At 41.1% G+C, this 27999-nt stretch overlaps 1 protein-coding gene across 2 annotated transcripts in view; it reads left to right on the top strand.

Moving 5' to 3' along the window:
• The window catches only part of CACNA2D3 (calcium voltage-gated channel auxiliary subunit alpha2delta 3), a 1248789-nt gene that overhangs the window by 93714 nt on the left and 1127076 nt on the right, over positions 1-27999 (top strand). The window contains exon 3 of one of the 2 annotated variants that reach the window (XM_089681870.1): positions 25647-25658. In XM_089681870.1, coding sequence (XP_089537996.1) covers positions 25647-25658 — 12 coding nt within the window. Of the gene's footprint in view, positions 1-25599; positions 25659-27999 lie in introns of those variants that run through there. The other variant, XM_089681868.1, reaches the window with a different exon arrangement.

Consider the following 27999-nt stretch of genomic DNA (forward strand, 5'->3'; position numbering starts at 1 on the left):
AAGAGTATATAAAAGCCAGAGTGGGAGTGGGGGGATACTCCTTTATTATTATGTTCATTCTTTACTTCAAAACAAAATGGAAGCAATAAGGCAGCAGACACACATTATTTATTACATTACTATTTCATGCTTTGTTGTTCTGGCAAGATCAGATCAGACACTCAAACACCTTTTTGCATGTTCAGCTGGACTTACCTAGTAATCTTGAAGGCAGTTTGCTACTCGTCCAATTTGCTTACTTAGCTAATGAAATGAAAAGGTCAATTGAACAAGTGATAAAACATTGTAAACATTATTAAACAAGTCCAGTTAAATGTGGCCAACTATTTTTAGTTATACTATGGTCTGAATAAATGTGAACCTCCAAGCACACATCACCATAAGCATGATTTGCAAGGTAGAGATGTCCTAAAATATTTTAGATAAACAAAATTCAAGACAACTATTTCTTCAAAAAGAGGAAGCTTTAAATCTAATCTCCACCTTTTGATATACTTTACATTTTGTTTGGGCCAGCTTGTCCCTCTCTAACCTGTGATGCTGCTGGATGTGCGGTATAACCTGAATGTAGTATTCCAGTCTCAGACCCGGAACACAGTAGAGTCTATCACAGCGGCGCTCAGTCATTTAGAGTATGTAGTATGTATGTATGTAGTACTCCAGTCTCAGACCCAGAACATAGTAGAATCTATCACAGCGTCTCTCATTCATTCAGAATATGTAGTATGTACAGTGAGGAACAGAAGTATTTGAACACCCTGTAATTTTGCAAGTTCTCCCACTTCAGATGAGAAATCATGGAGGGGTCTGAAATTCACATTGTAGGTGCATTTCCACTCTAAAAGACAGAATAAAAAAAAAAAATTCAGGAAATCACAGTGTGTGAGTTTTAAAGAATGTATTTGTCTTGCACTGCTGAACATAAGTATTTGAACACCTGAGAAAATCAGTGTTAATATTTGGTACAGAAGCCTTTGTTTGCAATTACAGAGGTCAAACATTTCCTGTAGTTCTTGACCAGGTTTGCACACACTGCAACAGGGATTTTGGCCCACTCCTCCACACAGATCTCCTCTAGATCTGTCAGGTTTCGGGGCTGTCGCTGAGCAACACGAAGTTTCAGCTCCCTCCAAAGATGTTCTATTGGATTTAGATCTGGAGACTGGTTAGGCCACTGCAGAACCTTGATATGCTTCTTACGGAGCCACTCCTTAGTTATCCTGGCTATGTGCTTCGGGTCGTTGTCATGTTGGAAGACCCAGCCACGACCCATCTTCAATGCTCTGACTGAGGGAAGGAGGTTGTTGCTCAAAATCTCGCAATAAATAGCCCCATTCATCCTCTCCTTAATACAGTGCAGTCGTCCTGTCCCCTTCACAGAAAAGCACCCCCAAAGCATGATGTTACCACCCCCATGCTTCACAGTAGGGATGGTGTTCTTGGGATGCAACTCATCCTTCTTTTTCCTCCAAACACGACGAGTGAAGTTTAGACCAAAAAGTTCTACTTTGTTCTCATCTGACCACTTGACTTTCTCCCATGCCTCCTCTGGATCATCCAGATGGTCATTGGCAAACTTCAGACGGGCCTGGACATGTGAGGACTTGAGCAGGGGAACCTTCCGTGCAATGCATGATTTGAAACCATGACGGCGTAGTGTTCTACCGACAGTGACCTTTGAAACTGTGGTCCCAGCTCTCTTCATGTCATTGACCAGCTCCTCCCTTGGAGTTCTGGGCTGATTCCTCACCTTTCTTATCATCAGTGATACCCCACGAGGTGAGATCTTGAATGGAGCCCCAGTCCGAGGGAGACTGACAGTCGTCTTTAGCCTCTTCCATTTTCTAACAATTGCGCCAACAGTTGATCTATTTTCACCAAGCTGCTTGGCAATTGCCCCGTAGCCCTTTCCAGCCTTGTGGAGGTCCACAATTTTGTCTCTGGTGTCTTTTGACAGCTCTTTGGTCTTGCCCATGGTAGTAGTTGGCATCTGACTGTGGGGTGGACAGGTGTCTTTAAAGAGCTCAGACAGGTGCTACTAAGTTAGATTAATGAGTGGAGTAGAGGTGGACTTTTTAGAGGCACAGTAACAGGTCTTTGAGAGCCAGAATTCTTGCTGTTTCTTAGGTGTTCAAATACTTATGTTCAGCAATGCAAGACAAATAAATTCTTTAAAAATCATACAATGTGATTTCCTGAATTTTTTTTTAAATTCTGTCTCTGAGTGGGAATGCACCTACAATGTGAATTTCAGACCCCTCCATGATTTCTAAGTGGGAAAACTTGCAAAATTGCAGGGTGTTCAAATACTTCTGTTCCTCACTGTATGTAGTATTCCAGTCTCAGACCCAAAACACAGTATAGTCTATCACAGCGGTGCTCAGCCATTCAGAGTAAGCAATGTATTCTATCAATGAATATAAAGCTTCCTCTGACTTGCTGAGTCAGAGAGACGGGCTGATGATATCTCAACCTCTGAATCAGCCAATCAGATTAAGCTGGTCCTGTTCTTGGACAGTCAACATTTACACATTTCATGGTGACTGGATTAAGTTATCTATGCTTCCTGTGTGAATATAAATATGTATATTCCTAACCAGGGGCAGACTGACAACTCATGGGGCCCCCGGGCAATAGGGGATCATGGGGCCCCTGTGTCCTTGCCCAAACTCAAAAAAGCCTATGAAAAAGGTACCAGGGGCATCTCATGGGGCCCCCTACTGACCCCGGGCCCTCGGGCAGTTCCCGAGTTTCCAAATGGTCAGTCCGCCCCTGTTCCTAACACTCATAGCAACAAACAAAATGGCTTGGAGAAGAAATGTCTTCAACACTAGAAAACAAGTTCAGATGAATGTGACCAATTACTACCAGCTATACCATGGCCTGGATAAGAATCGTCATACAGACTTTGAAAATTGACATCTCTGCAATTAAAGTGTAAAACTCCAAGAATGAAAATCTCTTATTTGATTATTTTTGATCTGTTAAATTTACCATTAAAACTGCTTTATTATATTGATAAGAGCAAAAAAATACCTGTGGATCCTCACAACAATCTAATGAGTAACTTCTTGTGCATTCTGCCTCGGCTAAAAATACTGCTTGAGATTTCAGTGAAGCTATGACCAATTTTCTTAGTGGTTTACAGAACTCACCCTATGTTATAGAGTTTAGAAGAGGTGGCACTGCTTTGTAGTCTAAATCAGGAGCAAACAGACGCACTGGTGTCAAACTGGTGGCCCTCCAGCTGTTGCCAAACTACAAGTCCCATGAGGCATTGCAAGATTGACAGTTACAAGCATGACTCCCAAAGGCAGAGGCATGATGGGACTTGTAGTTTCGCAACAGCAAGAGGGCCGTCACTTTGACAGCCCTGGACTAGGGTGATAACAAATTAACAAATACAACCACTTGATCTAAGAATTAGTATGCTGTACTATATCATGGTTTTGTTTTTGGGGTTTTGGTACATTTTAGCATATGTATACTTTACATTCAATTAGAAACCTTTCCAACTTCCAAAATAACTGACTTGTTATAAATGAGAAATTTCAAAATAAATTGGCATGTACTAGCATTGGACACCAGCTTAATCTTAAAGCTGAAGCTTTCCTGGTTAGATGGTCAACAACTGTCACTGACACAGTTGAAACTAGTAAACTGCGACAAGCTGTTCCATCCATCAGCTGTCTAGCAGATGTTTTTGAATGTTACTTCTAACTGACATTGGTGCCTGGACTAGTGACCCATTGTCAGTAGCATAACGACCTGTTAAGTGCCCCAAGCAGCTGTTTTAAGTCTGTGCTACAAAATAAGACTGCTTGATACACATTCTAAAGCGTGATTATGCACTTTACCTTTTTTAATATACTGAAGTGGAAAAAAGCTTAATATTATTGAGAATACACTTTGATCTATAAATGACCCTCTCTGATTGTTTTTTTTTCCTCTTCCGGCAATACACCATTGCAATTTAATTTCTATAGAACAGTCAAGTTTTAATCTGCATGCATTGCTTTATTTGCTTTCAGGAGCACACAAATTATTTCTGAGCCTGTGTGGATGTGTATGCTATCTGATTTCTATCTACGTTCTATTAGTATAAGCCACTGAATAGATCAGGTGATGATAGATGAGTGTTTCAAAGCAGATATTAAAACTCCAGCATTAGTCAGTGAAGCGTGAAGGCTGTCTCTCCAGCACAGAGAATGGGTACAGGAGGAGGAGGAGGGAGGCTGTTGTTCTAGGCTGGAGATGCTGTAGTAAGATTCACATTGCGGAATCTACTGGTAATGTAGAACAGTGCTAATCTTAGCATGAAGTAGATATTTAAGGCATAACCCTGCTTAAAAAATTATATATATATATATATATATATATATATATATACAGTTGCAAGAAAAAGTATGTGAACCCCTTGGGATTGCGTGAAATTTGCATGAATTGGGCATAAAATGTGCTCTGAATGTCATCTAAGTCACAACAATAGAAGAACTTAGTCTGCTGAACATAATACTACACAAACATTAGATGTTGCCATGGTTTAATTGCACGTAACATGTAAACATTCACAGTGCAGGGAGGAAAAAGTATGTGAACCTTTGGACTTAATAACTGGTTGACCCTCCTTTGGCAGCAATAACCTCAACCAAACGTTTCCTGTAGTTGCAGATCAGACCTGCACAACGATCTGGAGTAATTTTGGACCACTCCTCTTCACAAAACAGCATTTCAATCGGGTTGAGGTCAGGACTCTGACTGGGCCACTCCAGAATTTGTATTCTGTGCTGTTGCAGCCATTGTTTTGTTGAATTACTTGTATGCTTTGGGTCATTGTCCTGTTGCATCACCCATCCTCTGCGGAGCTTCAGTTGGCAGACAGATGGTCGTATGTATTTTATGCCCAATTCATGCAAAACTCCACGTAATCTCAAGGGGTTCACATACTTTTTCTTGCAACTGTATATATATATATATATATATATATATATATATATATATATACATATATGCAAGTCTTTTTTGTCATTTGTTATGCATAAATATTAAATTTATAAATTAATTTGGTGCAAAATTCAAACTTTCTTGTATGGGGGGTGTTCTGGATGTTGTTGTTCAGAGACTGAGTAGTTAGAATGAGGCTCCAGGCAAGGTAACAGCTTTACTATTCCCACTTTCCTCCCCCTCAGTTGACATTTAATAAGGACTGCAGTAGGCACAGAGAATCCACCCCATTTGCATTGTTGTTGCCCCTTTACACACCAAGTGCCCAGAGTTGCATCCTCCCTTGTGAAGTGATAAGCATGTGCACAGCTTTGACCAATTACACTATCCCCTTGGTTTACTGCAGTAGCGTGAAGATTGTAGCTGGGGCCCCTGGGCCTTCTTCAGTCTTAGGCTCTTGCCTTGGTTGCCTTGTGGACATTGCTTGCCTGTATTTTTTCTGTCCCCTGGAAATGTAATTTCCTTTTAATGTTATTGGCTCATTTCTGTTTTTAAAGCCAAACTTCAGTTAAAATAAGAAGTTCTGCTGTTCCTACTCCTCCCCCACTCCTCTGCCACTAATGCAAACATTTTTTTCTTGGGAGTCGGAATGTAGTTTTAACAGGTACCCACTCCCACTTCTACTCGGATTGCCTAGCAGATGTTCAGTCCCCCTCACCGCCTTGAGCCTCCTAGGACATGTCACAGGTCCCAGGAGACTGCTGGACCACATACAGGTTGCAGCGCTGCATGCACATGCGCAATGGGATGCCAGCTGTGAAGCCGCAAGGACTCACAGTCAGCTTCCCACAGGCAACATCTCATTGTTGGGGACCCAAAGACTGGCGAAGAACTGTCCCTTGTGAGGACATTGCTGGATCCCTGGACTGGTAAGTGTCTGTTTATTAAAGGTTTAAAAGTCAGCAGCTACAGTATTTGTAGCTGCTGACTTTTATTTTTTTAAATGACCGAAGATCCTTTTTAAAATACTAAACACTATAAGTATAGTAGGAAGACTGTTCCCCTTAGCACCAAGTTGGACATGGCTGCAAAAAGCAGGAAGTGACTACGTATGAGTTACAATACAACAACATGTAGATCCCTGCAATGAGGTTTGCTAAAATCCTTGTAAGAACACTTAGGCTGATGTCAGATGGGTATTCTGCCACTAGAGACAAATTGGCAGTGGCAAGATCGCTAAAGAGGGTGCCCGTCTGTCCAAATGTAATTGTTCCCCCTGATGCAGTGAGATGTCCCTCTGTTTCTGGTCCAAACCCTGCTAAATTCCAATTGTTAGTGATGGGCTGCCCCACCTTTATACTAAGCTAAGGACATACAGGCAGCCTTTTAGCGATCCTGCCACTCGGTAATATGACAAATTGCCAGCAGCTGGATCATTATTTGCAGAGTTGCTCATCCTACATCAGCCTTAGAATCAAGGTAAAAATAAAAGCTGTAATTACAGATTGTTAGATACAATTTGTTTTGTTTGGTAGATGCAGTAGGTACTTTTTAAAGAGAATGTATATAGTTGTGGTATGATATTTTCTTTCTTTAATGTTCAGCACTTAAATAAGAATTCATGTTAACATCTCAGTCCAGCAGGTGGAGCTCCAGGTTCCTTTTCGCATGTTTCAGGCTATCAATATCTGCTCTGTTGATATCAGGCAAAACAGAAAAAAATCTTGGCAATCTGGAAAGAATTATGTAATTGTATCCATACAGACTGTGTAATAACATACTTTAATTCCAACATCTTTCCAGTCACAACTGCTATGTAGGAATTGCTAAAGCGCTTTACAATATCGGGAGCAATATGGAGTGTACAACAGCCTCTATGCACAGGTAACATTAGATGACATAAAACAAGGAATGGCATGTGTTATTTTAACATCATCCTCAAAAAAATGCCCCAAAACTTTCATAACTGGGAGAAAAAAACAAAAGGAAGACTTATCTTACCTAGCCTGTTCCTGTTCAGTTCAGTTTAAGCAGTTCAAATACGTGTTCAAATAACATGTTCTGCAGGGTAAAATAAAAGTCTTATTTTAATGTAAGCCTGACTTCCAATTACCATTTATTCACCTCTTGTTTGTTCCCTGGTACTTTCAGATATGGAGGAACATGTGGCTCTTTTATGATAGTGCTGGAGATTAGTAATTGGCCCAGCACTGTGAAATGGGAATGGTTGGAGGGTCCTTAGCCCTGTGCATCACTAACTATAGCTTACATAAGGAACTCAAGAGAGCAGCGGGAGAGTTGGGAACAGGGCCATGGATAAGGGGGTACCACCAGTCCTCCTGTATGGGGCTAAGGCCAGCAGAGAGGCCCAGACAGCTGGGTGAATCAGAGATGGGCAGGGAGGATGATCACCATGGCAGGGGGACAATTACTGGAACTGATCCTATGTATGGCTCTCTCGGCAGCAGCTGAAAAGCTGGCTTCTTCTTCTCCCTCCCGCCGATTTTCAGCTGCTCCAGAAGGATCCATACTGGGTATGCAGTTCACATAATGCCCCCCCGCCACACCCATCACCCTCCCTGTGCACCATACATTTCTCCCTGCTGCCCAGGCAGCCCTGTATGCCCCCAACCCTGCAGTACTGCCGGCTTCCCTCCTCTCCTTCCAACTGGCAGTTGCAAGCAAACAATAGGATCTTTCAGGATGGAGTCTGAAGAATAGTGGGGGGTTTTTTGTGGGGGGGAGGGCTTTCAGGTTGGCTGTATGGGAAGCACTAAGCCAACCTGTTGCTTTACACTCCCGGGGCAGAACACATATTTTCTTGAAAACGACAGGCGCAGTTTCAGTTTGCATCTAACTATACTGTAGTTGTCTTTTTAAATGTGGTAATACACATGGCAATCATGTCTTTCTTTTTTTTTACACCTGGAAAGGTTGAATACACCACCCAGTAGAGAAAGGGAAAAAAAGCCAGTATCCTAATTGTATTTAAAATATATTCATTACTTCCATGTCACTTTGATGAATGATGTATTTACGTGGCACAAAAGTAATGTATTCATTTTAAGCCTTCTGAATCCAGAGACAGATAAACTTAGCTCCAAATTAGACAATTAAATTGAACAAGAAAACCCATTTCTTTCTTTGATGTAAGTTTATGCGTTACTCTACTTTTTTCTTCAAAGGAAAATTGCGTTATATTTTTAAACATTTTCTATAAAATGTGCTAGGCATGAGGACCCAAGTGGGACCCTTCATTGTGGGCATGCTAGAACTCACAGATAATTTGTTGTAATCACAATACTTTGTACTTATTACATATGTTAAAAAAACCTTTTCCCATGCATAGTTTGTATTATTTAATACATTGGAAATTGGAGCAACATTTACGCACTGCATATGTAATCCCTGTTGTCGTATAGTATAATATACAATACTGTGTATATATATATTACAATAAAAATAGAAATGTGTATGAAGAATGCATAGTTCCAGGCCACCTCGGGTCTTTTCCAGAGAGTGTAGTGTTTATTAGATCCCAACAACAAATGACAAGTTTAACAGAGTATATACAAAATAATACAATGATCAGAAGCCCTATGAGTTGCTTCAGAACACTAAGGTCTTCTGTAAATAATTTAAAGCAAGAATATAGACACAGCAGAGCAAGAAGAGAAATCTCAGCCACCGTACACCATGCAGTCCCAGCGTGTAATTGGTGATAGAAGCCTCAGCCTCACTTCACCCAGTGCATGGCCCCAACTTGTTTCGTCCCTCCCACGAGGCTTAGTCATTGAGGTAAGCCCCATAGGCGGGGTGAAACATGTCAGGGGCATATACTGGATGGAGTTAGGCCGAGGCTGAGGTTCCTCTCCTTGTTCTGTGGATTAAATGGAGTCAAGGTGGACTCCTAGCCTGACCTGCACCCTCAGTGGAATATACTGAAAAGGGGACATGGATGCTGGAGTCGAGTCCCTGATGTTGATTTATGGTCACAAGATATAGACACTGCACACATCTAGTGCTTGGGTGTCTTTCATGGAAATGAATGCATCCATATACTGTGCACTATATCCTACGCCATTCCTCCCAATCCTGTGTATGAAGAATGCATAGTTCCAGGCCACCTCGGGTCTTTTCCAGAGAGTGTAGTGTTTATTAGATCCCAACAACAAATGACAAGTTTAACAGAGTATATACAAAATAATACAATGATCAGAAGCCCTATGAGTTGCTTCAGAACACTAAGGTCTAACAAATCTTCCCCTTGATATAAAATTTTTTTCTAACATACTAAGATATAGAGGAAGCTGATTGGTTGATCCAACAAACACTTTTGATCCTGTTTTTAAATGATACCATGGTTTTCCTTTGAAATACCTAAGACCCTTTATGCAGTTATTGTTAATGACAATTAAAGTGGTTGTAAAGATTTTTTTTTTAAATAATAAACATAATATACTTATCTGCTCTGTGAAATAGTTTTGCACAGAGCGGCCCCAAACTTACTCTTCTGGTGAACCTGCCGGGGATCTTGGTTCTTCCGCTTCTCTAAGTACTCCCATGGCAAACCACTTGGTATAAGGGCACTCGTGTGGGCGCGATCCAGAAATTAACCATATTCATCTATAGACGCACACAGTGTGGTTTGCCCCTGCCCCTGCCCCTTGGCTTCGTCCTCACATGATTTGACTGACAGCAGCAGGAGCCAATGGTTCCCATTGCTTCCAGGTCTTCTGTGACAAGAAAGGGGGGAGGGGGAGCTCCTGCTGATGGACATGAAACTGGATCAAAGTCGGGCTCAGGTAAATATTTAAGGAGGGCCTAGAGGGAGCAGCTTTTGAAAAGTTGTGTAAATGGAGGTCATTATATATAATGTATATAGTATATATATATATATATATTATTATTATACAGGATTTATAAAGTGCCAACAGTTTGCTCAGCACTTTACAGTATATCACAGTATATCCTACATACTTCCTGATTGTTTGAGCTACACAATATCATTGCCTCACTGCAAGTCTACTAGACAAGGTTTGTCAGCTCATGGCAGCCTCTAATGATATGAAAAATCCACAATGCTCCTTTCAGCCAGAGATCATGTGATCTTTAATTTCATGTGATATTAATTTTATTGCACTTATGCACTTATAATGCATTTAAAAAACAATCCACATTAAAATTTTATGTCTCATTTAGACAAAAAAAATGCATAAAAGCCTGCAGCTTTTTCTAAGCTTTGTAATGTTTTACACTGTCGTGTTTTTAAGCTCGACATTGCCTGTTCTGTTCCATTTCATATCACACGATGGCAGCATCAATGTAACAGCAAAAGCATTTGTTCCTGACCTGGATAGAAAAAGCAGAATCTTCCTTGGCTGGAAAACAGCTTATTTATCAAGTGTTACAGGTCATAGAGTACAGGAAAATCAGAGCTCCTCGCGCAGATTCTTAGTACAGAAACCTGAAAAAAAAGTAGCAACTTCTCAAAGCTAAAGGAGATTAGCTCAGAAAATGTTCCCACGACAAACCCTGCGGCCAGAATATGATGTATTTATTCCCCATGAAGGAGAAAAATATTGTCAGTACACAAAATGCAGGGAGTGAGCAGAGGTGCAGTGTGTTTAGTATAATCTATATTGTGGTATATCAATAAAAAACTTTAGTCTTTAAACTTTTTTTTTAAATATGTAAATGTATCAGCCTATTGCATAATGTACAGAATCATAATACACTATGTTAATGGTAAAACAAAAATCTTTCTCGGTATATTGTATTTTGTTAAATAATAATTTGGCAAGTCATACATAGATACATTGGTCCAGCTTGGATCAATGTAACTATGTACATGACATACCTGGCTGATGCCCCTGGAAGTTGGAAATCAGTGAGGTAGACACCACTACTCCAGTGATCTCTATTTGCTTCCGGGTCCCAGGAAAAGGATAAAGGACTAAGCACAGTGCTGTCCTTTGAAAGCTTGCTACATGTAGCAGTCTTTTCCCTTGTGAATCCCAGGGTGTGCTGATGTACTCATGCTGTCCTCCTTGCTCCCAGGCCTTGATCCTGTTCATGCCGTACTGCTGAATGAACCCTCCCAAGCCAGCCTGAGCCCAGCCTGGAGGCCAACCCCCCTACACCTAGGGGACCCCTCTCAGGCCACCGAAAGCCTCCTTAGCACCCAATTTATGGGTTGGCCTCACCACTCTACTAGTGCCTCCAAACCTGGGATTGTTTAGATTTCCATAAACATGCAGATTAGATCTCCACCCCTTTCACTCACTGGCATCTGGAAGGTTCCATGCTCCTCCAGAAAAAATAACAACCATAAGGAAAGGCTGTGAAGAAACGGTATGTATGGCTTCAATTCTGATACGGTATGCTCACATGTCTGTGAGGATGCCTATGGACATCGCTTCCAGGTGTGATGACGTCATTACGTTGATGCGTTTCATCCACCAATCACTTCAGACTTCGTCAGAAGTGATTAGAGTATATTCGTGATTATTGGCATAGTATGTTACATCATTATTGACAGCCAGTGGATATCGCAATCCGGATTGCTGAGTCTTTTAATATTTGTGATGTGTGTTTTTTCACTTTGCAAGGTTTCACCTTATTGTGAGATTTATAATAAAGAATTTTTGTACTTTGAACTACCTTTCATTATGGTTGGTTATTTTGTGCTTTAGTATTTTTCGGTTATAACCCACGTTTTTATTTAAGATGAGAGAGTTTTTATATAGGATGATCCACCTATTTTTGTGGCATTTTCATTATTTTTGGAGGTGATAGAGTCCCAACCTGTTAAGCCATCCAGCCTGCCCTGCAGTAACCCAACCTAATTACAAACTCACACAGTTACCATGAGTCATACACAATAAATTTACCTACACTACCCTAGTAGCACACTAGAGGGTGCTATATGTGCATTGCGTTTAGTTGGAGATAGCTGCGGTGCATTTAATGGCACACTTCCCCTGTTCCTCTTGAAATGTGGATATTCCTTGTCATGTTGGTTCTCATTCATCCTTATGTTGTTATTCATTCTTTGCAAACATGGTCTAACGATAGCAAGCTGTGAAAGATGAATTCTGACATTCTGGTGAAGTTGCAAAATGTATCGGGATAGGTTCTGATTTTCTCATACATCAGGACAAAATACTTATCTCCTAATTAGATGCTGGGATGTTAGGAGGTGTACTGATCTTTACTTCATTTGCCTCTCTATCTGCCTCAGGGATGGTTCACACTAGAAGGTGGTGCAGGAGAGGCATGTTCCGTGACACTGCAAGTGACCACACTGCCCTTGTGATAATAACAGGACAAATAGGGTGAATCTCTCTAATGGGGGCACAAAACCCCCTCCCTAACTGGGGCACAGAACACAAACGAGGGTACAGGAAGCCTAATAGGAGTTCTAATCCATCTCACTCTTTCCAAAACTAAAAAAAAAAATGTTTGCCTTTAGTTGTGCTTTAACTGAACAAGCTGTAGTTAGAAGCAGATTGGCTGCCATGCACAGCTGCACCAGCTTTTGCACTCTTCACTTTTAGTAAATCAACCCCAGTGTGTTCTTGGTCACCATATCGCATAGTACAGCAGTACCATACAGATAGGCGCGGTGCAGGGGCGGACTGACAACTCATGGGGACCCCGGGCAATAGGGGATCATGGGGCCCCTGTGTCCTTGCCCAAACTCAAAAAAGCTTATGAAAAAGGTACCAGGGGCATCTCATGGGGCCCCCTACTGACCCCGGGCCCTTGGGCAGTGCCCGAGTTTCCAAATGGTCAGTCCGCCCCTGGTGCGGTGCATTTTTAAAAGTAGTGCTAAACTTGTGAATCTTCTCTTCTTGAAGCAGAACTTCACTTTTCCTGTCAACGCTAATTTTAATCCTTATGCTGCTAGCATTCGTAAATAGATTAGAAGGTATCAGGGCGTACTGACAACTCATGGGGCCCCCGGGCAATAGGGGATCATGGGGCCCCTGTGTCCTTGCCCAAACTCAAAAAAGCCTATAAAAAAGGTACCAGGGGCATCTCATTGGGCCCCTACTGACCCCGGGCCCTCGGGCAGCGCCCGAGTTTCCAAATGGTCAGTCCGCCCCTGGAAGGTATATCATATTAACCACATCCCCACCGCCCTATAGCAGATATACTGCTACAGGGTGGCAATATACGTGATTTTGCATTTTGTGGTCGCGGCTGTCAATCATCGGGTCCCAGCCAGTGATTATCCGCCGGCGCACGGTGATTACTGGGGATCTCCGACGGGGAGGAGGGCTGCTTTGTTTACTAACAGTCCTCCTCCCTGTCGGCTTGAACACGCTGCTCTTGAAGGCTATGCACAGCACAGCCATCCAGAGCAGTGTGATTACAATAAAGCCCACACACACCTCCCCCCAGTAAAACACTCCCAGCACACAGTTAATCCTTTGATCGCCCCTCATGTTAACCCCCTGCTGCCCAGTGCTATTAGTACAGTGTCGATGCTTTTTTTAGCACTGATCACTGTAGTGGTGTCACTGGGGATGTCAGTGACACCAAGTCATTTCCCCCCAATGTCAAAATGCCTGCTGCAGTCCCACTATAAGTTGTTGATCGCCGCCATTATTAGTAAAAAAAAATAAAAAAATTCCAGTATCTATACCGCCATTTGTAAACGCTATAAGTTTCACGTAAACCAATTAATTTACATGTATTAGCAAAGACATATAGCAGAATACATTTTGGCCAAAATGTATGACGAAATTAGATTTTTAAAAAAATTTTCTGGACATGTTTAACCACTTGCCCTCCTGAAGATTTACCCCCATTTATGACCAGGCCATTTGCGTTACGGTGCTACATTATTTTAACTGACAATTGCATGGTCATGCTACACTCCACCCAAATTAAATTTATGTCCTTTTTTCCCACAAAGAAGGCTTTCTTTTGGTGGTATTTGATTGCCTGTGCGTTTTTAATGTTTTGTGCTATAAGCAAAAAAAAAGACAATTTCAAGAAAAAAACAATATTTTGGACTTTTTGCTATTAAACATGTCCAGTAAAAAAATTTTAAAAATCAAATTTGGTCATAAATTTAGGCCAAAATGTATTCTGCTACATGTAAATTAATTGGTTTATGTGAAAGTTATAGCGTTTACAAATGGTGGTATAGATAATGGGATTTTTTTTTCTGCTAGTAATGGTGGTGATCAGTGACTTTTAGTGGGACTGTAGGACTGTGGCGGACATTCTGACACTGGGGGGAACTAACTTTGTGTCACTGACACCCCAATGATACCTATACAGTGCTCAGTGCTAAAAAAAAAGCACTGACACTGTATTAATGACACTGGGCAGGAAGGGGTTAATGTGAGGGGTGATCAAAGGGTTAACTGTGTGCTGGGAGTGTTTTGCTAGGGGGCGGGTAAGCACACTGATCGGGATGGCTGTACTGTGCACAGTGTGCTCGAGCTGACAGGGAGGAAGATTGTTTGTAAACAAAACAATCTTCCTCCCCATTGGAGATGCTCACTGGGCACTGGCGGGTAATTGCCGGCCGGGACCCGGTGATTGATATCCGCGGCCGCGAATGGCGGAGTGCGGGTAGGGCGCGCACGTTCCCTACCCAAAAATGCAGAATGATGTATATATACATGAGCCTTTGCACAGGTGTTGCCCTGTAGCAGTATATCTGCTATAGGGCGGTCCTTAAGCGGTTAATAGCAAAAAATAAAAAATTATGTTTTTTTCTCAAAATTGTTGGTCTTTTTTTTTTAATAGCACTAAAAAACCCACAGGTGATCAAATACCACCAAAAGAAAGCTTAATTCGTGGGAAATAAAGTACGTAAATTTCATTTGGGTGCAACGTTGCATGACTGCACAATTGTCAGTTAAAGTAGCTGAGCGCCGTTATGCAAAAAATGGCCTGGTCAGGAAGGGAGGTAAATGCTCAGGAAGGCAAGTGGTTAACTTGTTTGAAACTTTTTTCTACATATCTTCAGTTGCTTTCTGGTTTCTATACCTAGGCAAATTATGTTGTATATCCCAGGAGTCTTCAGGAGGGGTTTTCCTAAGCACATCCTCCTGCCTGCATGCCTAAGCTAAGGGCAGATAAATTTCAGAAAGTAAATGCTACATGACTCTTCTGCCCTTACTCAACATGGCCCAGCCAGAAATATTAGGGGGTGTTTTTCAACGTGATTTCTCAAAATAAAAAGCATAGAGACATGGATGGATGGGTGAGTTTGGATATTAAGAATTAATTAAACAGAGTTTTCGGTTTGTGGTGTTCAGATGCAGTGAAGTTCCACTTTAAGCAGCCACACAATGGTAAGGACCAGTACTTACCAATACTCCATTTCAATTATATAGTTCTATCTCCTTGCCCAGAAAACTACCAACAAAGTGGAAGAGGAGGTGCCTGTGATATAGCATCCCCCCAAGAAAGGGGTTATTGAGTTAAAAAAAACACATGAGAACACTGACATACAGTATCTCCCAGAAGTGTGTACACTCCTCACGTTTTTGTAAATATTTTATTCTATCTTTTCATGTGACAACACTGAAGACATGATACTTTTCTACAATGTAAAGCAGTGAGTGTACAGCTTGTATAACAGTGTAAATTTGCTCATCCCTCAAAATAACTCAACACACAGCCATTAATGTCTAAACCGCTGGCAACAAAAATGAGTACACCCCTAAGTGAAAATGTCCAAATTGGGCCAAAAGTGTCAATATTTTGTGTGGCCACCATTATTTTCCAGCACTGCCTTAATCCTCTTGGGCATGGAGGTCACCAGAGCTTCACAGGTTGCCACTGGAGTCCTCTTCCACTCCTCCACAATGACATCACGGAGCTGGTGGATGTTAGAGATCTTGCCCTCCTCTACCTTCCATTTGAGGATGCCCCAGAGATGCTCAATAGGGTTTAGGTCTGGAGACATGCTTGGCCAGTCCATCACCTTTACCCCCAGCTTCTTTAGCAAGGCAGTGATCATCTTAGAGGTGTGTTTGTGGTCGTTATTATGTTGGAATACTGCCCTGCGACCCAGTCTCCGAAGGGAGGGGATCATGCTCTGCTTCAGTATGTCACAGTACATGTTGGCATTTATGGTTCCCTCAATGAACTGTAGCTTCCCAGTTCCGATAGGACTCATGCAGCCCTAGACCATGACATTCCCACCACCATGCTAGACTGTAGGCAAGACACACTTTGTTCTCTTCACCTGGTTGCCACCACACACGCTTGACATCCTCTGAACCAAATAAGTTTATCCAGGTCTCATCAGACCACAGCACATGGTTCCAGTAATCCATGTCCTTAGTCTGCTTGTCTTCAGCAAACTGTTTGCGGGCTTTCTTGTGCATCATCTTTAGAAGAGGCTTCCATCTGGGACGACAGCCATGCAGACTAATTTGATGCAGTGTGCTCCGTATGGCCTGAGCACTGACAGACTGACCCCCCACCCCTTCAACCTCTGCAGCAATGCTGGCAGCACTCATACGTCTATTTCCCAAAGTCAACCTCTGGATATGATGCTGAGCATGTGCACTCATCTTCTTTGGTCGACCATGGCGAGGCCTGTTCTAAGTGGAACCTGTCCTGTTAAACCACTGTATGGTCTTGGCTACCGTACTGAAGCTCAGTTTCAGGGTCTTGGAAATCTTCTTATAGCCTAGGCCATCTTAATGTAGAGCAACAATTCTTTTTTTCAGATCCTCAGAGAGTTCTTTGCCATGAGGTGCCATGTTGAACTTCCAGTGGCCAGTTTGAGAGAGTGAGAGCGATAACACCAAATTTAACACACCTGCTCCCCATTCACACCTGAGACCTTGTAACACTAACGAGTCACTTGACATAGGGGAGGGAAAATGTCTAATTGGGCCCAACTTGGACATTTTCACTTACGGGTGTATTCACTTTTGTTGCCAGTGCTTTAGACATTAATGGCTGTGTGTTGAGTTATTTTGAGGGGACAGCAAATTTACACTGTTATACAAGCTGTACACTCACTACTTCACATTATAGCAAAGTGTCATGTCTTCTGTGTTGTCACGTGAAGAGATATAATAAAATATTTACAAAAATGTGAGGGGTGTACTCACTTCTGGGAGATACTGTACCTAATTGCACCTAAATTCATTTACAAATGACAAATATCTGTTGGAAATCTTTCAACTTTTTCAAGTGCAAATTACTGATCTTTAGCTACTGTCAGATACAAATGTCCATGTATACAGTGAGGCATGATGCCATACATTCTGAACATAGATTTAGGATTTAGCAGTTTTACTATACAGGATGAATAAAGAGTAATAGAAAGGCCAACATTCCTTTCTTGGAGGAAATGCTACTGCAGGCTTTGATGATTGCAAAACCTAGGCCTTTAATGGCCCTGTTTACAGTTTTGAATTTGCAGAAAAGTGAACTTCATGGTTTCTAGAAAAGTCGAGGTGCTGAATCACCAGCTATGACCTCGGAATGTCACGCTCTGCAGTCCTCCTTCAAGTGGAACTACTGTATTATATAAACCTACTAAATAATGCATGTGTTCCCCTCACCTCTCTATGTGTGCAAAACAACACACGCCAAGACAAGCTGCTGCCTCAGCAGCCTGATAAATCCCCTGCCATCCTTCTCATCCACACCTTCTTTCCTCAACTTACTTACACCAGTGAATCTTACTAAGCTTCAAACTCTTCCACTGATCTGGTGACAAGGCCTGGACCGTATTCATGAGTCAAGGTATTAACCTTCATGTGTAACTTCAGAAAGGCTTAGGCCGTCGATTTCATCAGCCATCACTGCACAGGAATATAATTTCACAAACGCTGCTCAGGCTGATGAAATTACTCCACAGACGAGCGATTTCACAGACAACAATTTGCGATAATTGATATTTTTATAGTGTTCCCGGTGAATTGCCTTGTAGGTGCAATGACCCATTATCGAATGACTGAAATAAAGATTATATCTGAAGCCTGTTTATATAAGATATCACTGCTCTGCATCTTTTTGTGTTTCAGATAACACTACATGACTACAAAGGTTCTGGCGATTCTGGAATTACATAATGCAGTGCTTTATAATTGCTTAAAGGGAACATGCATTGTTTTTCCTTATATTTTCTTTTTTATGAATTATGTTCAGAAGTTTAAAAAATAACATTCTGAGAATGCTGTCATCTATTTATAGTAAGGTACATAAGTGGTAGATGTGAGCCTGGTCCAGCTCCAGGGATAAGCGAAATTCAGAACCTTTTGCTTTGCCAAAATTATGGCAAAAATCTGGTCAGTTTGCAGAGATGTCACCATTTCAACACAAAGACATTAACCACATGCTTATCCCGCTATAGCCAAATGACGGCTAAAGTGCGGTTGTCCAGTTCTGGGAGGGCGTCATATGACGTCATTCCAGAACGCGCCCTTCTTTCGAGCACCCGGTGATCTCCATGACAGCTGACCACATGATGAGGTAAAAGGCCAATCACAGCAGCTTTTTACCACGAGATCAGCTGTGCCAATAACACAGCAGATTATCGAGTAAATGCAGTTGCTGGTTATTGGCAGCACCGGCAGCTGTCACCGAGCAGATCGGCACTGATCATCAGGACCACTCAGCAGTGCTACCGACCAGTGCCCAGCAGTGCCACCGACCAGTGCCCACAAACGTTCCTTTTTTTTAAAAGCATATATGCTAAGATTAAACAGCAGCTATTAAATGGTATGGTCCATGCGGGATGATGTGTAGTGGCTGAATACCTGCGGTCCCACAGTCCTGCAGTATTGAATGTTGGATATATGCCCTGGAAACCATCCTTGTAGGTCCTGTGAATTGTCCATGAGATCCTAGGAAATACATCTGAGTGGATCTGGAGCAGGAAGAAACGTGGAATGGTGGTATAATAATAAGCGCTTTGTGACCTCCTTATTATATAGGGGTCATATTACAGGGAAAGGAGTTTGGCTATCTCTTCTGGTGGTGGTGGCTGGATTGGTTTGCTCGCATCCTGGCACAAGAGAATTTGGATTATTTGGTTACACAACCACTTTTGTGGACTTTTTTTCACTTTATTATTTTGAATATAAAAGGACATTTTTTTGGGACTTTATTTTAAACATAAATTGCACGTGGTGTATTGTATAATTAAAGGGACATTACCTATGTTTGTGAACACTGAGGATAGCGCTTAACACGTATGGTTTTAGATTAAGATAGATTTCAAGGGTGAAATGGGCTAAAGTAGAAAAAAAAGTCTACCTATAACTATTCTTGAAAAAATTTCCCTTCCCATCCTGCCTAACCTGTATAAAAAAAGATCTGTGTACATACCTATAGGAAGGAACAGTAAGGAAATTGCTAGTGCTAGGCTTTCTTTTTTGGCAGCCTATTTTGAACTGCACACACACCAAAGCATGGGATTACCCTGTATTAATTAATTAATTTGTTCAATTTTGGTTTCATACAAATAATTAAAATAATGATTTAAAATATCAGTATATAATTTATACTCTTAAAAAAATAAACATAATTGGCTCTAATATTTTATTGTAAAAATTGAATCAAGGTTTTCTTTGGTGTACACAGGTACACATCTAAAATATGCAAATAGATGTCTAAAACTGTATATATATATATATATATATATATATATATATATATATATATACGCCCACACACGCACACGATTTGGTTGAAATGCTTTCTAGATCCCTTTATCTGTTAGGGATTTTAGTGGTAAGATGTCAAAACTTCATAAATGTAAATATGACTCCAACCAAACTGTATGTGTTGGATAGAGGGAGGAAGTGCAAGGTCTTCTGTGAAGCCTTTTTTTTTTTTGCTGCCTGTGTTTCTGGCGACATGTCAGGAAGTAAAAGTAAATCTCTCCAAAATGTTGGGAAATCTCAACTTTGAAAGTTGTCTTTGACACGAGTATCCCTATTGGGAATGTCTCTTGCCCAATCCAGCTTATTGAGGCTTTACATGCTATAGCAGGAGGACATTGGCATTATGGTAAAGCTCTGGCTAAGACATCTAGTTCCTGTGGAGTGACATAAGTAGCTAGTGCATGATTCAGCTACTAGCATCTATCCAAAATGAAATGACATATCAGTTTTACAGGACTCTTCACTATGGAGTGTCTACATGTAGGCAGCTGCAACTAGCTTGATTGCCACTAGTTGGCTCTGTTCCCCATATAATATGAGGGGTATTTGGATGTTAGGCTCCTTTAAGAGAAAACATTCCTTTAGTGATGTAATGGGTGGAATGCCCATATCTATACCTGGGTGGGAGGAGCCTATGCTATGTTCCCGATATGGTATGGTAGGAGGGAAAGGGGTATTTGAATGTTATGCACCTTTAAGAGAAAACCTTCTTTTAGTAATGTAATGGGTGGTGTGCCTTAATATGCCTGGATGGGAGGTCCCTAGGTGTAGATGGGATATAGGAACAGGGAGACCCTAGAGCTGTTAACATGTAGTACTACACAGAGCTGATCCAAAAGAGCCATTTGCAGGGCTAAAGTCCCAGTCAAGGTGGGATGGCACACAGAAGGAAGGTTGTTGTTGCCCTGATTCTTTTTATAGTTTGCTGTGAGTGGGGTGCAAAAGGTCTTTTAAGCCAGGCCAGAGCCCACTGATGTGAATAGTGGTGGAGCCTGGGAATGAGTGTGCCAAATGGGAGCATGTCGGGGTGGACAGAGCTATGGAAGGGAAAATAGAAGAGACTGGTATACTAATGAAAGCATTTTTTACTTTGTGCCGCCTTCCATGTTCACTGTTTAACCACTTGACCTCCAGAGGATTTACCCCCCTTAATGACCAGGCCTCTTTTTGCTACTTGGCGCTGCACTAATTCAACTGATAATTGCGCGGTCATGCAATGCTGCACCCAAACGAAATTTACGTCCTTTTTTTCACACAAATAGAGCTTTCTTTCGGTGGTATTTGATCACCTGTGCGTTTTTTATTTTTCACGCTATAAACAAAAAAAGGCCAAAAATTTTGAAGAAAAACAATATTTTTTTATTTCAGCTATAAAAAATATATAGTAAACTCAAAGTTGGTTATAAATTTAGGCCAAAATGTATTCTGCTCCATGTTTTTGGTATAAAAAAATCCCAATAAGTGTATATTGATTGCTTTGTGTGAAAGTTATAGCATCTACAAACTATGGTATAGATACTGCAATTTACGCCATTTTTTTGCTATACAGCGCTGCGCTAGTTTAACGGACAATTGCGCGGTCATGCAATACGGTACATAAATGAAATTTACATCCTTTTTTCCCACAAATTGAGCTTTCTTTTGGTGGTATTTGATCGCCTGTGCGGTTTTTATTTTTTGCGCTATAAAAAAAAAGGCTGACAATTTTGAGGAAAAAAAACAATATTTTGGACTTCTTGCTATAAAACATGTCCAGTAAAAAAAATTTAAAAATCAAATTTAGTCATAAATTTCTACCAAAATGCATTCTGTGACATGTCTTTGCTAAAAAAAAAAACATTACGTGTAAATTAATTGGTTTACGTGAAAGTTATAGCGTTTACAAATGGCGAGAAAGATACTGAGATTTTTAGTTTTTTTTATACTAATAATGGCGGCGATCAGCGACTTATGGTGGCGATCAGCGACTTATGGCGGGACTGCAGGACTGCGGCGGACATTCTGACATTGGGGGGTACTGACTTGGGGTCACTGACATCCCCAGTGACACCAATACAGTGATCAGTGCAAAAAAAAAAACACTGACACTGTACTAATGCCACTGGGGAGGAAGGGGTTAAGTTTATTTTTAAGGGAAAGGGTTAATTGTGTGAGGGGGAGTGTTTTACTAGGGGGCGGGGGTGTGTACTGCATGGGACACCGCTGATCGGGAGAGAGAAACTCTTCTGTCCCGATCAGCTTGTCCTGGAGCTGTCAGGGAACTGACAGAATGCACAGCTACTGCATCTGTGCTCTCTGTCAGTGATTGCCGCCGATCACCGGGACATAGCCGGTAACGACCGGCTGTGACCCGGCGACTGACATCCGCGGCTGTGATCGGCAGGACAGGTAGGGCGGCAGCACGCCTCGCATGCGCCCCCTGCGTGTTTACAAAACACACGTTTTAAAACATGATTTTGCCCAGCCGTGCCGCCCTGCCACCGTATTTATACAGTGGCTGGGCGGCATGTGGTCAAAAAGCCAGTTATAGACCTGGGTAGGTGACCAGTTTTTTCTTTGTATGTTAATTTTGGAGGTTCAGTGGGTGCATTGGACACCCTGGCTGCTGTTGTGCTACATGCTGGGTGTCAGGTGCGTTCCCATGACCTTAATGAGGTGGGCTCCCTCAGGTTCACCTGCCCTTGTTTCTATCCATTTAAATGCATGTGCCTCCATTGTGAGGACTCTCAAGATATAGAGTTAGGAACCACAGATATTCAGGGTGCCGTGATGTGGCTTACATATGTATTTGGTAATGTGTGCTAACTAAACCCGTTTTTAAACGCATGTTCTTAGGTTAATTTGGTTTTTGATAGTTGGCTAACTGGCTGGCAGTTTGAACTGGCTTTCTTATCCCCCTCTTTTGATAAGTTATACTTATCCATGTTCCTTGCTGACAATAGCCATTATTAGACTGGGGTAGGCTGGAAAGTTGAAGTGGATAGTCCTATTTTTTACTTTGTGACGCCTTCCATGTTCACTGTTTAAAAAGCCAGTTATAGACCTGGGTAGGTGACCAGTTTTTTCTTTGTATACTAATGAAAGCACCTTGATCATACTCTGAAGAAAGCTGAATGCTGTGGACTTAGTATACAGGGGGAGGTGGTCTCAACTCCAACAGAAGAGGTGCAAGGGGAAGATGGCTTACAGATTATGTGCTGGTGTTCCACGCCTAAATGACAGCTATGAAATGTCTGCTCCAGTGTATGGCATTCTGCACCAAATAATTCGTCAGTATGTCAAATGTGATGTCAGATGTTATGGCCATCTTTGAAAGGTGTAGAAAAGTGCAGAAAATGCATTTCATGTGTGCATCTTCCCTTATTCTTGAATATTAAATCCTATGAAAGGGGATGTCATGAGTGGGCCTACGACCAGGAGTTTGACACAATATGGCAGAGGGAACCTTCAACAACAGGTGGGTTGTTTTCCTACCTAGGAAGATGTGGGGTGGGGACTTGCATAGTTTGGTGCCAACATCCAACCGATCACAAGACCCTTACACACATGCATTGTCTTGTAAAAATCCAGATGTTTAAAGGTGTGTCCACTTTGATGATATTTTGCCAGAATCCATTTGCACCCTAGCAGATGTAATTTGGTGTACATGTGGCAGAAGTACCTTACAGGTTACATATTTAGTTGAAAGTTAGCAGATTTTCTTTTTTGTTTCCACTCAAAACTGAGGAATTAAAGTAGTTGAAACCTTCACCAAAATCTCATGCAAGCTTTAAAAGGTTCATTTAGTTTCAAAACTAATTTTCAATGTGTTTAAATCTGCTGTTTCCAAAAATAAGTATGATGATCCTTTCATGAAGGTCCATGTTCATTCACTTTCTGCTATTCTGTGACAACTTTCTCTCTCTGTCTTCCATTTGTGCTCCTGCACCTCATGTCGGGTATAGTTGAGCTTCTTATGCAAATTTTTCTTGAAAAAAATCTACTCTCTTTTTATCTATAGTTGGAGAGTGTTTTTTTTTAGGATTATCTTTGGATTTTTTTTCTCATTTAGTGTTTGTATTCGACTTTTCGTGTGTATTTCATTGTTATTTATGCTCACTTTAACCAACTCAATACCAGCATGTTCAGGCCATATTTCAGTTGTCAGTGCTGTGATAGTCTGACTAACAACACTGCAGGTGTGCAAGTATAGATTTCTTTTGGTCGTGTTTAATAATCATTTAATAACCAGAAACACACTACTGAGGTGGTTAAATGCTTTATTTTTTCTTTATTTAGCTGTTTATATGGGGAGATATTTTTTGGCATTGGAACAGGTCCAGGATAGTTGAAAAGAGTTTCTAAATCCCTCAGCAGCATATTTAACGCATATTGTATTCTAAAAAAAACCCTCCAAAGACTACGGTATTTTGCATTCCCCATTGACTCCAATGCATTTTGCAAACATGATGAAACTTTTCTGAAATCCCAGGATCTTTACCGAGATGAAAATTCTCAAGTTTGCTAATTCCCAGCAGTTACATTTTTCAAGGTGATCTCAATATATTTTCCTGGTAAAAGTTTTCATCATTATCCTCCCAAAAAGATATAATATTATTGAAGTTGCATCTGTTTAAAGCTACGATTTACAGGATATTACGACTACAAGCTGTCACAATGCAGCGTCCAGTTTTGAGTAAAAGCCACACTCACTTTGATAATATTGGCTTTGTAAGTGCCTTAAGGGCACTGGAAAAAAAGCAAAAAAGGGCACACTCTCCTTGTGCATTACCGTGATAAAAAAGAAATTATTGCAAATCACAAAAGTGTATACTTACAAACCAAGAGTCATAAGTAAAAGCAAGGAACCAATGTGACAGTCCCAGCAAATGGTGGTCTTGCGACGGGGTGTGCTAACATATTTCGGAAGACTCAGAGCTGAAACAACTAGACATGTTGGAATCCTATATAGGGGAGCAGGATGAAATGTGAGGCCAATGTGTCGGATCAAAGAGGCCCCTCCCCCTCCAAGTGACCACTTGAAAGAAAGGGTCAAACCCAGAGCTGAAAGGGTCTAGTTGTTTCAGCTCTGAGGAAGGGAGCTCGCCTCCCGAAACACGTTAGCACACCCTGTCACAAGACCACCATTTGCTGGGACTGTCATATTGGTTCCATTTATTTATGACTCTTGGTTTGTGAGTATACACTTTTGTCATTTTCAATAAATAATTTTTTATCACAGTAATGCATGAGGAGAGTGCGCCCTTTTTTGCTTTTTTCCCGTATTATCAAGATTCCCCGATCTTTAGAGGGCTGCACCTCAGGGAGTGACTGGTACCATGTTCCTTGGACGTGTATGGACCTGAGCACTGGATTTGCTTTTCTTTCATGTGGTAGCCTCAAGGGCACGACTAGTAAAATATTCCCATTGTGCTTGTGACTGGAAATGGCATATACAAGGTGGGTACTGTAGTAACTGCCAGTTGGGAACCTGTATCAATACAAGGTCAAAGGTAGTGTAGAGATGGGGCACACTCTTGTAGGGATATTGGCCGGGGTGTAATCCAAAAAAAAAAAAAAAGTACGTAGAATCTGCAGCAGGCTCTAAGTGTACTTAGCAATGGGAATTTTCCAACGTAGTTTACTCAGTGTCAAAGTTTCGACATGGAAAACATTAATGTGTATATCGCCACAAAATTATAGATTTTCAAATAGCGTCCAAAAAGCTTACTAAAGCAATTACATCACAAAAAATAATTGCAACATTTTGAGGCTATGCAGAACCATGCTGTGATGTGATCACTTTAGTCAACTTTTAAAGATGCATGGTTGATGGTGACATATGTTTTGACCTTGTATTGAAGAGTCCCATCAAAATGGCATTGTTTGGAAATATAGCATTCTTCATATTCAAAATATGTTGTTACTCTGATTGTGCGTATCTATCAAAATGTTTAGCTGTATTGTTATTTTTATAATCACCCTTTTGATTCCCTTCTTTTATGTTCACAGGTGAACAAATTTTAACATGTAATCTTTTTTCTCTTCATGCTGCAGAGCATTTTCACAGTAAGTAGTCATGTTTTTTATCTTGTTTGTGTGTTTATTATGGAATAATCGCTTTGCATTAGGGTCTTTGTTCGTTCTAATTTTCAGAGCCTCTCTGTCTACTTTGATAATCAGAATACTCAGTGATTGCATTAGGACCATTACCAAAAGCTATATTTGTTTGAAATAGTATTGAAGTATTTCTTTTTATCAAGAGAAATGGCATTTTTTTTATTTTTGGGACACAATATTTATTACCAAATAAAATTTAAAGCTGAATTCCAGGAATTAAGCAACTTTGCAAAAAGTGCAGGTACACTATGGGGGAGAATTGGTAAAACTGGGGCACACTGACACTGACTGAAGCTGTGTATAGAAACCAATCAGCTTCTAGGTTGCATTGTCAAAGCTTAATTGAACAAGTTGAAGTTAGAAGCTGTTTGATACCAGACAGCTGTACCAGATTCTGTGTGCACCACGTTTAGTAAATACCTCCCTATGAGTTAAAGTGTTACTAAACCCACAACAGTAAAATCAGTCTGTATATGCAGTAAAACATGCTTGTTATACTCACTGTACTCACTAAGGGGCTAAACCTCTGCATTGCGTAAAAAGGCTGTTTTATCCTGTCTTCTCTGTTCCTCCCCCTCTTCTACTGTCCCCAATCCATCTGCTGATAGTACAGAGTTCTAGGAGTCACTCTGTAAATGCTCAGTTTAGTGTATATTGCTAGAGATTTATTTTTGCTTTGGGAAAGTGCATGTGATCAGCACAGGGCCAGTCAGCACTGTCCAAACAGAGTGTCGGGTTATGCAGGACATATATAGGACTTATACAGGGTTATATAGGACAGCCAGAGCAGAATTAAAACTCCTCCTACAAGCTTTAACCAGTGCTCAGATGGACACTGATAGAAGTCACAAGACTGCTATATACTGCTGAAGAGAAAGGTATTTGGCAGTTTGTATTTACTAAAATAATTGCAATTCCAAATTGTGTGTACTGGGGGAGACCAGATATAGTGAATGCAGGGTCATGGGTTTAGTAACACTTTAAGTCCAATTAGGTGCAACCCGGGACCTATCTCCATTACTTATATGTTACAGAGTTACATAGTTGGTGAGGTTGAATAAATACATCAGTCCATCCAGTTCAACCTGTGTGAGTTTATGTATGCATTTATGTCTCTAGCACTTCTCATATCCCTGCATATTAGTTACTCTAGAATGCCTATCTAAGAGTTTTTTTTAAATTCTTATTTCCCTCTGACACCACTGTTTGTGGAAGGGAGTTCCATATTCTTATCATTCTAACAAAAAAGAACCCAGTTTATCAGTTTAAGGTTAAACCGCTTCTTGTCCAACTACATTGAGTGGCCGTGTGTCCTCTTGAGTGACCTAAGACTGAATAGTTTTTTCTCTACACTAGAATCACTATTTAAATATTTTTTTTTTTGCAATCAAATCCCGTATTTTATCAAGGGAAAATAAGCTTAAAGTGTGTAGCTGTTCCTCAGAGCTGAGGTCTTGCAGCCCCATTAGTAGCTTTGTTTGAAGCACACAGGGCAGTTATGTCCTCCCCTCCCTTCTGCTGCCCATTCACAGAAGCTTTTGTATTTTGAGAATGAGTTCACATAATACAAAGGCTTCAGTGAATGGGCAGAAATAAGGGAGGAACGGACATAGCAGTTCCAGTGGCTCTGCTCTTGAAGGAACTCAGGCCACAGTGAGCAGCTTTAGAGATTCAGACGTTATCTTCCTGGAGCACAATAAACCTGATGTGAATAACAAAGATAGGTCTACAAGGAGGCAGGCTTCCCATTAGACTAATGCCGGCCATACATGGGTCAAACTTTGATTTTGCGTCCGAAAATCGGACGTAATAATAATTTGCCGATTTTTGCTCTGTTAGTGGGTCAATGGTACCAGCCGATTTTCGTGGTTCTTCCCCTTTTCAGTGATCGGGCATGTTGGAAAATTCATGAAACTCAATGATGGTCATATTTTACGATTGTTTTTCCAAAAAGAATATGCACATGAGCAGTGACCTGGAAGGAGCAGAAGTTTTGCCTGTTATATGGGGTGAAATTTATGACTTGGTCGGCTGATTTGTGAAATCATTGATGGCACCATTACTGAGCGAACAGCGTTTTCGATTTCCAGATGAAAGATCGTTCGGAATTCAATCCATGTATGGCCTGCATAACTCATGGTTTGCCTACAGTCTTTACAAAAAAACTGATTTCATGGAATTCAGCTTTAAATGTTATTGAAAATAGTTTTTTTCTTTAAAACTGAATATGCTGCTCAGCTCCATACCAGGAAGGTGTTCTGTAGTCCAGAACAAGTGAGTTGAGGCAGGG

This window comes from Staurois parvus, unplaced genomic scaffold (assembly GCF_062004578.1).
Source record: "Staurois parvus isolate SC_StPar_1 unplaced genomic scaffold, SC_StPar_1.0 ptg000282l, whole genome shotgun sequence".
NCBI classification, from domain to species: domain Eukaryota; kingdom Metazoa; phylum Chordata; class Amphibia; order Anura; family Ranidae; genus Staurois; species Staurois parvus.